Source organism: Tasmannia lanceolata, unplaced genomic scaffold, assembly GCF_043159265.1.
Source record: "Tasmannia lanceolata isolate RefF3 unplaced genomic scaffold, GAP_Taslan_0.1 ptg000029l, whole genome shotgun sequence".
Classification (NCBI taxonomy): domain Eukaryota; kingdom Viridiplantae; phylum Streptophyta; class Magnoliopsida; order Canellales; family Winteraceae; genus Tasmannia; species Tasmannia lanceolata.
The window spans coordinates 1,235,001-1,248,719 of record NW_027518706.1 but is presented as its reverse complement, the minus strand read 5'-3'; the positions used below and the strand labels follow the sequence as shown (position 1 = coordinate 1,248,719).

General features: G+C 38.1%; 2 protein-coding genes across 2 annotated transcripts in view; one reads left to right on the top strand and one right to left on the bottom strand.

Moving 5' to 3' along the window:
• EMB2247 (protein EMBRYO DEFECTIVE 2247) overlaps nucleotides 1-1,178 on the bottom strand; it is a 92,763-nt gene extending 91,585 nt beyond the window's left edge. Inside the window, exon 1 of the mRNA XM_077369742.1 lies at nucleotides 872-1,178. Coding sequence (XP_077225857.1) covers nucleotides 872-1,016 — 145 coding nt within the window. The 5' untranslated portion in view covers nucleotides 1,017-1,178. The remainder of the gene's footprint in view (nucleotides 1-871) is intronic.
• A 767-nt stretch (nucleotides 1,179-1,945) lies between these two features.
• On the top strand, nucleotides 1,946-7,380 carry LOC143859414 (protein FAR1-RELATED SEQUENCE 5-like). The gene is made up of 4 exons (XM_077370128.1): nucleotides 1,946-2,086; nucleotides 5,427-5,489; nucleotides 5,579-6,088; nucleotides 6,199-7,380. The coding sequence occupies exons 1-4, from the start codon at nucleotides 1,946-1,948 to the stop codon at nucleotides 7,378-7,380; spliced, it is 1,896 nt and encodes a 631-aa protein (XP_077226243.1).
• Nucleotides 7,381-13,719: the final 6,339 nt, after the last annotated feature.

The window sequence follows — 13,719 nt, the reverse complement described above, 5'->3', positions numbered from 1 at the left end:
CAAAGAAGAAAAGCAAAAAAGCCACAAGCAACACTTAGGATTTTACGTGGTTCACTGCATGGGCTACATCCATTTTTTTTAACTGAAGCATGACTACCCATATTCCAATCGAAAAGAAAACGCTATGTCCATTCAGAAACAGAAAAAATACACCAAGATCCACAGAAGCATGGTAAGAGTGATTTTGGTATCACCACACTTAACACGAATGCAGCGGTATACGTAGTCCCAAAAACCAAAACCGGAGTGAGGCTCAGTTAGTTCCTTTGTCTACTCAACCAGGCGACTCAGTATGTTTTGCAGCGGCTCAAGTAAATAATTTCTATAATAGTTTATTATAAAAATATTCACAAAAAAATCATCATTAAAAAAATCCAACAAACCTAGGTTTAGACTTTAGTGGCACTTTCAGAAACCACCATACTCAGCCCAGAAAATGCCCCAGTCAACTCAGTTGAATCAACAAAAGCCCACCTGATAAAATCCATCCTGCTTTTACCCAATTACTCGCCATGCCGAGTTGACTCAGCTCGAGTCCCGAGTCGGCCCGCCATGTTTTTGTATCATACACCACAAGACTTGCATTTATAGATATCAAATACTTCTCCTACTCAAACTCTATCTCTAATCAAACCATGAATCTTATCTAGAATAACTAGGAAACTAGTTCAAGTAAAGTAAATACTCCAAAACTAATAAGAAATCCAAAAAAAACAATAAATTGGCATACAACAGTATCTCACTGAAAAATGTGTGAAACAGAAAAAGGGAAGTAAAAGATAAATTTAAGAGAGAGAGAGCAATACACAGAATCCACAAGAAAAAGAATAAACAGAAACTGAAGAAAACTAAAGGATAGAAGAAAATTTACCAGCCGAAAACCTGCGATTGAAGCGCTTGAAGTTCCAGAGAGGAGATGAAATTCGAGGTTTGTTGCGACGAGAGAAAATGAGAGGATTGAATTTGAATCTATAAACAGAGCAAGTGGAGAAGATGGAGGGATTGGAAAACGCCATTGAAGAATTTCAGATGCTTCAATAATGGTTAGAGAAGCATTAAAAAGTCTGATAAGAGGATAAGAAAAAACCCTAACCCTAACCCTTAAGGAGAGCAAATAGGGTTTAGAAGAGAGGAGATTAGATAACGAGGGCGAGGGAACCAAATCCGTTGTCTTCTGCCTTAAAAACCTCGTTGCGGATTATGATTTATGACTACTCTTTTACACTAGATGGGGCTGTCCCTAGTAAGAAAAGGGGGTGAATATATCATTTTCATTTTTAAGAACGTTGGAGTTGGAAGCATCTTCTCAGAGTCTAGTGGAGTAATGGGACCACCATGGGTTGCCTATTTCCATTTTTCGTGTGGGGGAATTTGGACCGTTAATTTGGATGATCTCGATCGCTGATCAAGATTTGATCATGAGCATTCTAGAGAGAGCCCACAAAAATGGCTTAGGAAGCTTTCCTTCCAAGCTTGAGTATTATATTTGAGTCGTTGGGTAGTCTATGGGCTTGCCCGATGTTAGATTCTATTTGCCTTGTGTAGTTAACCCGGCCAGTAGTTCTAGCTCCTAGCTCGAAGTAAGCCCTTAGTTTTGAAAACTAAAGTAGATCGAGCAAATGCGTATGAACGTGATTTGACTTGTGTTAGAGTAAGGGTTGTTGAAAAGAGTAGCTCAGTGGGTAAATTAGTTAATTGGCGATTCGGATTTGCCATAACTGAATTAGTAGTATCAGCTACTCAGTGAGTGGAGACATTTGGGCGGTCTATCTCCTTGTTCTAATGCTGAAATGCGCATACAAGCTCGCTTTTAAATCTTGATTTCTCAATGTGCTGAATTTTAAGAATTACTTTTCTCAATTTTAAATTTTAAATTCATTAATTATTATCATTCATGAGATGGAGTTTTTATATGTGAAATGATAAATTCGCCCCTTTTCTTTACATGGGACAAGCAGCTCAAGTGTATGCGGCAATCAGGCCCGTTAAATCTTTCCCAATGAAGTACATTAGCCCCTTTGTAGCCGTAGATACACAGGAGCTGGCTGCCCCCCCCAAAAAAAAGGGGGAGAAGAGTGGGGAGAAGGTATATCACTTCTCTTTTATACAGTGTAAGTCTATACTATATAGGCATACAATCATCCAAACCGTCCATTTGATGAGACATAGTGTTAATGTAGGGGGGGCCTTAACCCACCGCCAATAACACCCGCCGATCTACCACCGGCAGACACACGGAAATACTTAAGATCTTGCACAACAAGATGGAGAAAATATATGCCAACAAACCACAACCACAAAGGGAGCTAATCAAACAACCAAGAAGACAAGAATATACATGGTTCAACATAATGGGCTAATCCACAAACAAGGCAACACAAAAAAATCCACTATTTAATACCAAGATAGTTCAATGTTACCTCCACCGGTAAAATTCATGGATAATACCCTTCTCCCCAACCTTTTATGCATTGTTTTAAATTTCGACCAAAACTGAATTTCCTAAAATTTGATCTTTCGCGAAATACCAGAAATTTCAGTAATTTCGGTCCGAAATTACGAGAAAATGACATTTTTTTTAAAAAAAATGTTACATAATTTCGGCCAAAATTTTGGAATTTCAGTCCCAAATTTCGAAGCTTAATAACAAATTTCGGATTTCGCTGAAATTTTGGATTTCGGTGGGGTTCGAAATAGGTACCGAAACCGAAATTTAAAACCTTGTTTCTATGTAGCTATAAAATAACCTCCAAATCTCTACACCGAGTACATGGAAAAACGCTCATTCGAGAAGTAGATGGAAAAACCTCGAACACAATGCTTGTGCTACAATAGGTAAAATCCAATGGATAAGAACAGTGGAAGAAGAAGATACGCCTTGATAAACAAGAGGAAGAAAAGCCCTTTTTGCTTCACCACAAAAAGGCCTTCCAAGAGCCCAAGAGGACAACCCTCTTTTGCCCTAAACCTTGTCCTCAACCTGAGTAGATGAACCTTGCTTTTGCTCCATCACAAAAGCCCTCCCAGGCCCCCAAGAGAAAACCCTCTTGCCTTGCCCTAGCCTTTTCTCCTCTCCTCTCTATATTTTTCCTTCTTCTTCAAACCCTCTCTTTCATATACAAAACCATATATATACTAGTAAAAAACCCGTGCGATGCACGGGCCGACAAAGAACTGTACGGACCACATCATAGGTTGATCCAAAACTGTCCATGTGATGGAACACAACAGAAATAGGTTGTGCCGGCAAAATCATTTCCATAGGCTGATCCTAGCCCGTAAAATCTATAGAGGTTTCCATAGTATTTTGTTCCTCTTCAGGTGCCTGAAATTCGTTAATATTTTGAAAGGTGTTATGAATCCGTAGTATTATGTAATATGTTAACAAAAATCCGTAGTATTATGTAACATATGCACTCAATCTGTAATTTCGGAAAAACAAAAAGGCCACTATGTTGACTTTGTCCACTTGTTTTATTAAAAAAGCATAAAGCATGGTGTAGGATTGAAAATTATGTGGCTTTAATGGGTGCCTTTGTTAAAAAGCATAAAGCATGGCGTAGGATTGAAAATATGTGGGTTGAATGGGTGCCTTTGTTAAAAGAAGTAAAAGAAAGTGATGTGTAATTCTCATAGAATTTTGGGAGAAATTTAAATAATTCTCTCATTTTCTCTTCTGCTATATAGTATATAATACTTTTTAACAAAGGCACCCATTAAAGCCACATAATTTCAATCCTACCCCCCCTCCTTTATGCTTTTTAAATTATGGAAACCTCTATAGATTGGAGGGTTAGGATCAGCCAATGGAAATGATTTTACGGGCTAGGATCAGCCTATGGAAATGATTTTACGGGCACAACCTATTGATGTTGTATTCCATCACATGGACGCTTTGGATCAACCTATGATGTGGTCCGTACAGTTCTTTGTCGCCCGTGCATCGCACATGTTTTTTTTACTAGTATATATATATATATATATATATATATATATATATATATATATATATATATATATATATATATCTGAGAATAGTTTTTCTAGTCGGCCCCCTAGGAAAGGAATTCTACTCCTCCCTATTAAGAATCGTTGGATCGTGGCCAATCTAATCTCAGCCGTCGAAAGTAAAAACCCATTTCACGAAAGAAAAGCAACGAACGAAGGAAACCCCTCTCTCCACCTCTCTCTCTCTCTCTCTCTCTCTCTCTCTCTGTTCTGTTCTGTGTGAGAAGAAACCCAAGCCACGATTCTCTCCCCTCTCTCTCTCTCTCTCTCTCTCTGTTCTGTGTGAGAAGAAATATGGGTTTTTGATCAAAACCGAAGGCACGATTCTCTCTATCTCTCTCTCTGTGAGAAGAAACATGGGTTTTTGATCAAAACCCATTTGAAGCCACGATTGCAAAACCCCCTAAAAATATGGGTTTTTGAGAAACCAACAAAACCCACTCTCTCTCTCTCTCTCTCTCTCTCTCTGTGTGTGTGTGAGAAGAAACATGGGTTTTTGATCAAAACCCATTTGAAGCCACGATTCTCCAACGAAAGCCACGATTTTCCCAGCGAGGGTTTCTTCAACGGGTTTCAAAACCCAACGACGAAGGAGGAGAACATCCATTTTTGCACCTCTGAAAAGACCATCCCGACCACTCCTTCGTCCCTCTCTGCCGGATTTTTCTCATTTCTAAGGTATGGTTTTTTCGTCTCTTCGCCTCTTTTCTTTTTTCTTTTTGCATTCAATGCCTGAATGGGATGATTTTAGGGTTTTGGAAGGCCATTTTTATTTCTTTTTCAGCCATTTAAAGCTGTAAAAATTGGTTGAAAATTTTTGTTGTGGTTTTTGCAATGAGAATTTTAGCCATTTTTAGGGGTTTCTGCAATGGAGCTCTTTTTTCAAGGCCATTTATCTTTCTTTTTCAGCTATTTAAAGCTGTAAAAAATGGATGTTCTGGTTTTTCCTATGAAATTTTCAGTCATATTTAGGGGTTTTGCAATGGAGCTATTTTTTTTTGCATTCGTAGGCTGAATGGAGTGATTTTACTGGTTTGCAAGTTTTAATTGGGTGATTTTACTTGTTTTCAAGGCCATTTATCTTCTTTTTTCAGGTATTTAAAGCTCATAAAAGTGGCTGTTCAGGTTTTTGCTATGAAGTTTTCAAATGGAGCTCACTTTTTGCATTCGTAGCCTGAATGGGGTGATTTTGGTGGTTTGGAAGGTTTAATGGCTGGAATTTATTTTTCCTGGTTATGCCATTGGATTTTATGAATGGATTTTTTTCCTCATAATGGTGTTGGATTTTTTACCTTCAGCTTGTAAAAAGGGAACTAGTGCCGTGTTCTTTCCTGCCCTGTAGTATCAGTATTGTCTATCATTGCTTTACTGAATGCTTGTTTCAGTTCTCAGTTGCACTTGAATTATGCACATTCTAGATGCATTGTGTCAGTTTAGTTTATAGTTTCTTTACTTGGCTTATGTTGGTTTTTGGTGTGAAGGTTATTTCAACAACGCCTATTGTCGATCATTTTCCTATATCATTAATTTGCTTTATTAAATTTCTAGTTTATTCTATCTGATTATGAAGATTCTGAAATGTCCTTTGATTGTGGTTTTTCTTATTAAAAGAGACTACTTGATGGATAGTAACTTTGAGCAAACTGTTGGGCTATCAATTGATGACATTGATGCTAATAGGTTACTTTTTGATGAGGAGGGGGAAGCTTTTGGTTTAATAAACAATGAATCTGTCGGCAATGAGTTACTTTTGGATGAGGAAAGGGGAAATCCAAATGATGATGCCTTACTTTCTATGGTCAACGAGGAGGATTGTAGTGGTAACACTAGTGAAGATGATGGTGAGAGTCATGTATATAAGGAACCCTTTCTTAACCAGGAGTTTGAAAGTGTAGAAGCTGCGTATGAGTTTTATAATATTTATGGGTTGGCCACAGGTTTTGGTATAAGGAAATCGAAGACCGAAAAGTCGAAGGCAAATCATGAAGTTATAATGAGGAGATTTGTTTGTGCTAGAGAGGGGTTAAAAAATACTAAAGATAAGAGGCAAGTAGGAAAAGAAGTGAAGTTGCATCGAAGTGTAAGAGATGGTTGTGGAGCGAAGTTGGAGATTAGAAAGAAAAATGAGAAGTGGGTTGTGTTTAAATTTGAAGCCAAACATTGTCATGAACTCACCTCTCCTGGCAAAAGACAAATGCATCGTCACAGAATAACTTCGTTAAGAATGTGGTCGCCAAAAATTTGATAGATACTCTTAGTGGACACGGGGTTCAATCTTCTAAAATTGCTAGGTTTCTTACTTCCGCATCTAAAGTTAGTGCTGTCACAGCACATCAAGTTGTGTCCCATGTGAGAGTATGCAGGCAGAATAATATGGGGAGAGAAGCATCCCTAGTAGTCCAACAGTTCCATCAGAGACGAGCAGAAGATCCAAATATCTATTTTGCCATGGAGATAGATAAGAAGGGGAATTTGCGATCCATGTTTTGGGCCGATTCACGGGCTAGGAATGCTTACTTGGCCTTCTCTGATGTCATTGTGTTTGATGTGACCTATAGGACGAATAGGTTTCAGATGCCTTTCGCACCATTTACTGGAGTTAACCATCATAGGCAATCTACCTTATTCGGATGTGCGTTGTTAGCAGATGAGAGAGAGGAGACATTTACATGGTTATTTGAGCAATGGTTAAAATGCATGTTTGGTAAAGCTCCTGGTTGTATTATCACAGACATGGACATTGCTATGAGAAATGCTATTAGAACCATTTTTCCAAACACACGTCATAGGTTTTGCTCGTGGCACATACAGAGGCACCTAGTTGAGCATATTGCACACATGCGAGATTCTGATAGTGAGTTCAATAAGGATTACAATAGGTGGTATTTCAAGAAAAACATACACAAATGTGAGGAAGAATGGGGAAAATTTGAGCAGAAATATGGGATTGAAGAAAACAGTTGGCTATGTAACATGTGGCAGCTACGGAGTCATTGGATGCCAGCTTATTTTAGGGACACTTTCACTGCTGGCATGTCATCCAGTTCACGTAGCGAAAGTATCAACTCATTCTTTGATGGATTTGTTAACCATAGCACTACTCTACAAGAATTCGTCGAACAATATGATAAGGCACTTGAAGATCGTCGAAAAAAAGAAGCTGAAGAAGATTTCAGGACAAAATCTTCAAACGCAATATTATTGTCTTCAAGGAACAAATTGGAAGCACAAGCTGGCAAATGTTATACAAGGTCAATGTTTACGCTATTCCAGATAGAGATGAAGGATAGCAATGATTGTTGGTTTGACTTATTAGGTGAGAATGACAAAGTGACAGAATGCAGTGTAGGATTGAGTGATGAGGAGACTTAGAGATGGTGCAAGGTTGTCTTTGAAGATGCTGAAGAAGGTGTGATGGCTACATGTGAGTGTGCCAAGTTCGAGATGGAGGGAATTTTATGCAAGCACATCCTTCGCATAACTTACATGTGCTTCACTATGTTACAGATTAAATGGCAGAGCATAGATGGTGTTGTGGACATCCCAACTTTGGATGGCAGAGCATAGATGGTGCATGTTTGTTTGTTTAGATTGTAGATGCTGTGGGCATCCATGTTCTTGTAATCCATGTGCTTTACTATGTTTCAGTTGTAACAATGAATTTCAGAAAAATATGGAATGAACTGTTCTCTATATCCTTCCTGTATTTGCTGCAATATGCGTTTAACAGATGCAAAAAATCTCTCCTATGAGTTTATTTTCAGGATATACCCTTCTTCCTCTATTTTATGTTGGCACTTCTTTTTGTTGTTTTTTCTGCCTTTGATAAAACCTCAATCCTCCTCTCATTCTAAACTTCTGTAGAGCTACATGGTGCCTCTCCTGAGCTGCTTCAATGTCTCATTCCCGAGCACATGAAGAAATAAATTTATAAGGTGGAGGTATAATTTGGTGGTTTTAGATTTTTGGATGCAAATAGCCTTATTACTCTTTCTACCTTGTTGGCCCAAGGGTGCATCCCAGTAGCTACTGGCCTCTGGGATAAGTGAGCTGTTTTATTATTATTAGCGCATATGGTGCACTGCTAGGCATACATACATGTTATAAAGTATTTTTGACTATGGATAGTTTCTCTAAAAAATTGAAGTTTCTTATCTTCTTGTTGGCTTTCCTGGTTAAAGACTATGAACTTATTGTTGAAGTCTTACCTGTACAAGTAGGTTCTTTAGGAATGTTTAAGAATGAGGCAGTTTCGTGCAGAAGTATCATTAGCCTCATGATCCCCAAGAGAGAGCTCAATCAGCTAACAATTTATGTCGACTTTTATCTGAGCAATGCAACATGCTGATGGTAATTTGTTTGCTGTATAACGTTTGTGTTTCCTTGTCGTTCATTGTATAGTTTATTTGCTGTTACAGTTTCAAGATGCTCCCTTTATTTCACATGGGTCAAGCTTATTTGAAAATCTTTCCTCTTATTATATAACTGTATTGGTCTTCTGTCCGTAAATAATTTTACATTTCTTGTTGTATCTTCCAACCCAGCTTAAAATCTTTCCTCTTATTACATTTCTTGTCGTTCATTGTTTACAGCTTACAATTGATTCTGTGTAGTAATAACTGAACCTAGGAACTAACACTCTGTATTTTCACAGATAGCTTCTGCTGATATTTCTCAGGTGACTGAGGCAATCAACTCTGGTTTTGTTCCTGTAAGTTTGACTCATTACACATGAAATGAGTGCTCTGAGTGCATGCCATTATGTATTGTTAGTCCTTTCAATTCATTTGCACTCACATGGGTGAAGCTTATTTGCCGAGGCCATAATCTTACCTTATACCTTGTTACTTCGGGGAAAAAATGGAGGCATTTAATTGGTAGAAAAAATTAGGAGCACATTTTGAATATATTGACAGCAAAAATTATGCGGAAAACCTATTGTCCAAGAGACCAAAAATTGCACATGCATCAAATGGGGCCCTCAAATGGGGCCCACATTACATCATGGCTTATTTTTCAATTCCTGTTGCTTATCACTTATTCTTGGCATTTATGTTTGGATCTGACCCATACACTTTATCTGTTTGCAGTGCCGGACCATCTCTATCTGAAAAGGAGCAGAAGGAGAAGGCTCAAAGGTGCCACTTTGTACAGGAGCTTTGAGGAAGCCAAAGACAGCTGAACACCTTCTCTCAATTCCCAGAGCCTATGTTCCGCTTCCTACAGAATTTTTATAAAAAGGTTGTATGTATTAGCTATGCTGATATTTTCTTGGTAAAGAGATTACAGCATTGGATGTAATTATAATTATATTTTTATAAGGAAGCAGGTAGGTCTGAACTGCTCAGATAAACCTTTATGTATTAGAGCACTTGTGCATAATGAAGATGGTATTAGATATTCCATCTCTCTCTCTCTCTCCCTCTCTCAATTTCTTTTATAGGTTATAAGACCTGGTTTTAGAGGCGAACTTTTTGAAGTTTTCTGTTTCAGTTATATTGTCATTTGGAATGAGTCTGTGGTAAGACTAATTTTGAACTTCAAATGGGCAGAAGGCAAAGTGGTCGGGTCGCTCATGGGAGCTTTGAACCTTACACACTTGATTTTTATTATTGTAATCGATTCACATGGTACCTGACCAAATCAATGGTCTTGAGCACTGAAGATATGTACCATCTACCATGTGCCGTGTAAAATGTTGTTCATCACCATTTTTTACTGAGACTCAGGTTAATCTCAGTCTTAAGGAAAAAATAATTTGAAAATTTCCTTCTGGATTTTTTTCGCACGAAAGAATATAATCTAAACCGACCTCGCTCAATTTTTATTTAGAGGTAACTTAAATTTATGATGAAATCCTTCTAAATTAACGATAATCATATCATTTGCCTCCAAAATGTTTTTCCATGCAAACCAAACAGGGCCAAGTTGCACGCTTGGCTGTAAATTTAGATTGGTGTAGCTTCTGGTTAGTAGACATGAGGCAGGGATGCCTTTTTTTTTTTTTTGATGGGTAAGCTAGGGTTAGGCATACCCCTACCAAAGGCCTGCCTTCAACAGTTGAGATCGATTCAAATTGGACTGTAGACAGCAACAAGGGGGACCAACCCCAGAACAAAATGGTTGGTGGGTGCTTTTAAAATACTCGAACAGGTTGAAATGCAGCAATAAAATGGTACAGGAAATCCACTAAAAGGCCACACCGTAACGAACAGCTATTGAAACAAAGCTTCATTGTGCCATTGCTAAAACACTAATAAAGCATCACATAATAGTCAACCCAATTTACAATGAAGTGTCCAAAAAACAAACATAAACATCAAAAAAATATTAAAGGTTAAGTTCATCCAATCATAACAGCTTTAGGGTCATGGCAATCCAAGATAACGGCCTAAAACTTTTGAAGAGATACAATAGAAGAGGTACCAACAAATCAAGAAAAAAAGGGCAAGAACTCCAACTGCTTTATTCCACCCCTTCTCATTCTGTGGGACTTTCGAGCGTCGTACCAAGAGCTTCAATTCAGCTAGCGCTTCATTCGTCTCTTGAACCGACACGTTCAATCTCGATACCTCATCTCCCAAGCTTCTTAGATGGTTATTGGATTCCCTCTGCCACCCAACCAAGCTAGATAACGCATCTCCCAAATCAGCTACCGCAAGGGCTGTCTCTTGCGTCGACATGTTCAATCTGCCTATCTCTTCTCCCAACCTTCTCAAATGGTTATTGGATTGCCATTCACACCTAAAATCCGGGTTGTTTAACACATCTTCCACCCATAAAAAATAATCGCACCTCCAAGTAATACCATCCTACGCGTTATACAGATGTCAGTTCAACCTCTAAAATTGCCTACAAATAAAATATTACTTAAACCATCTTTACTTACGTTGAAATGACATGAGTAGAAGACCCGTTCTTGATTACCATGCACATTAGTCTCGGCTATTTTCAGAGTAGCTTTCTTCTTACATTTACATTGAAGCACGGGGGGGACTCTGAACAAGGTTGACCTTCCATCACCATTGGAAGATGAAGCCATCAATTTCTTTAACCTCGTTGCAAAAAATAAAGAAAATATTAGAAAATGAACCCTCATATAATAAAGCAAATTAATGATATAGGAAAATGATCGACAATAGGCGTTGTTGAAATAACCTTCACACCAAAAAATAGCCCCACGATTCCTAATACAGCCTTTAAATGAGTTTTTCTCAACCATTTTTATGAGCTTTAAATGCTTGAAAAAGGCAGAAAATGGCCTTACAAACCACCAAAATCACCCCATTCAGGCTACGAATGCAAAAAGTGAGCTCCATTGCAAAAACCCCTAAAAATGGTTGAAAACTTCATAGCAAAAACCTGAACAGCCACTTTTATGAGCTTTAAATGGCTCAAAAAGGAAGAAAAATAGCCTTCAAAACCACTAAAATCACGCCATTAAACCTTGCAAACCAGTAAAATCACTCCATTCAGCCTTGCAAACCAGTAAAATCACTCCATTCAGCCTACGAATGCAAAAAAATAGCTCTATTGCAAAAACCCCTAAATATGACTGAAAATTTCATAGTAAAAACCAGAACATCCATTTTTTACAGCTTTAAATAACTGAAAAAGAAAGATAAATGGCCTTGAAAAAAGAGCTCCATTGCAGAAACCCCTAAAAATGGCTGAAATTTTCATTGCAAAAACCACAACAAAAATTTTCAACCAATTTTTACAGCTTTAAATGGTTGAAAAAGAAATAAAAATGGCCTTCCAAAATCCTAAAATCATCCCATTCAGGCATTGAATGCAAAAAAAGTAAAAAAGAGGCGAAGAGACGAAAAAAACCATACCTTAGAAATGAGAAAAATCCGGCAGAGAGGGACGAAGGAGTGGTCGGGATGGTCTTTTCAGAGGCGCAAAAATGGATGCTCTCCTCCTTCGTCGTTGGGTTTTGAAACCCGTTGAAGAAACCCTCGCTGGGAGAATCATGGCTTTCGTTGGAGAATTGTGGCTTCAAATGGGTTTTGATCAAAAACCCATGTTTCTTCTCTCTCTCTCTCTCTCACACACACACACACACACACAGAGAGAGAGAGAGAGAGAGAGAGAGAGGGTTTTGTTGGTTTCTCAAAAACCCATATTTTTAGGAGTTTTTGCAATCGTGGCTTCAAATGGGTTTTGATAAAAAACCCATGTTTCTTCTCACAGAGAGAGAGAGAGATAGAGAGAGAGAGAGAGAGAGATAGAGAGAGAGAGAGAGAATCGTGCCTTCGGTTTTGATCAAAAACCCATGTTTCTTCTCACACAGAACAGAGAGAGAGAGAGAGAGAAAGAGAGAGAGAGAGAGAGAGAGAATCGTGGCTTGGGTTTCAAAACTCACACAGAATAGAGAGAGAGAGAGAGAGAGAGAGAGAGGAGAGAATCGTGGCTTGGGTTTCAAAACTCACACAGAAGAGAGAGAGAGAGAGAGAGAGAGAGAGAGAGAGAGAGAGAGAGAGAGGTGGAGAGAGGGATTTCCTTCGTTCGTTGCTTCTCTTTCGTGAAATGGGTTTTTACTTTCGACGGCTGAGATTAGATTGGCCACGATCCAACGATTCTTAATAGGGAGGAGTAGAATTCCTTTCCTAGGGGGCCGACTAGAAAAACTATTCTCATATATATATATATATATATATATATATATATATATATATATATAGATCATCCCAACCATTCAAACTATGGAGGCAAAAAATGGACTAATTTGTGAAGGTTTATACACGTCCATTTTACCTCCACAAATCGTAGGGTTGGGATGATCCTATGGATCTGATTTTTTGTGGACACCCTATCTCTGTGAGGACCATTCTAATGAATGGTTTAGATCACCCAAACAATGTGGGCCCCCACTGTATTTTAAGCTAGTGTGTAGGAAATGTTTTCTCGTATATATATATATATATATATATATATATATATATCTTATCTACTATATAGCTAGAGAGAAAAGGAATTTATTTTCTTTTTCTGTGAGATTTACACATCAACATTACTCTTTTACCATTAACCCATTTGCTGATATCTAACATCTATCTCTATGAGAAATTATTTGAGGGTAAAATCGTAATCTACATACGAAAAGTACCGACCCAAGGTACCTGTCTATGACAACTACGAAAAAAAACTACCAAGAAGAGGTAAAGACATATGACAATGACGTAAGAACTACTTTATATTACGCATGCATGACACTTGCAAAATATTGACGGATTTCGAACACCTGAAGAGGAGAGAAGGAATTTCTTTTCTTTTTCTGTGAGATTTACACATCAGCATTACTCTTTTACCATTAACCCCTTTGCTGATATCTAACATCTATCCCTATGAGAAATTATTTGAGGGTAAAATCGTAATCTACATACGAAAAGTATCGACCCAGGGTACCTGTCTATGACAGTTACGAAAAAAAACTACCAAGAAGAGGTAAAGATATATGACAATGACGAAAGAACTACTTTATATTACGCATGCATGATACTTGAAAAATATTGACGGATTCCGGGCACCTGAAGAGGAACAACAATTATGGAAACCTCTATCGATTGGAGGGCTAGGATCAGCCAATATCGATTGGATGGCTAGGATCAACCTATGAAAATGATTTTACGGGCACAACTGATTGATGTTGTGTTCCATCACATGGACGGTTTGCATCAACCTATAACCCGTTATAGATCGGAGGGT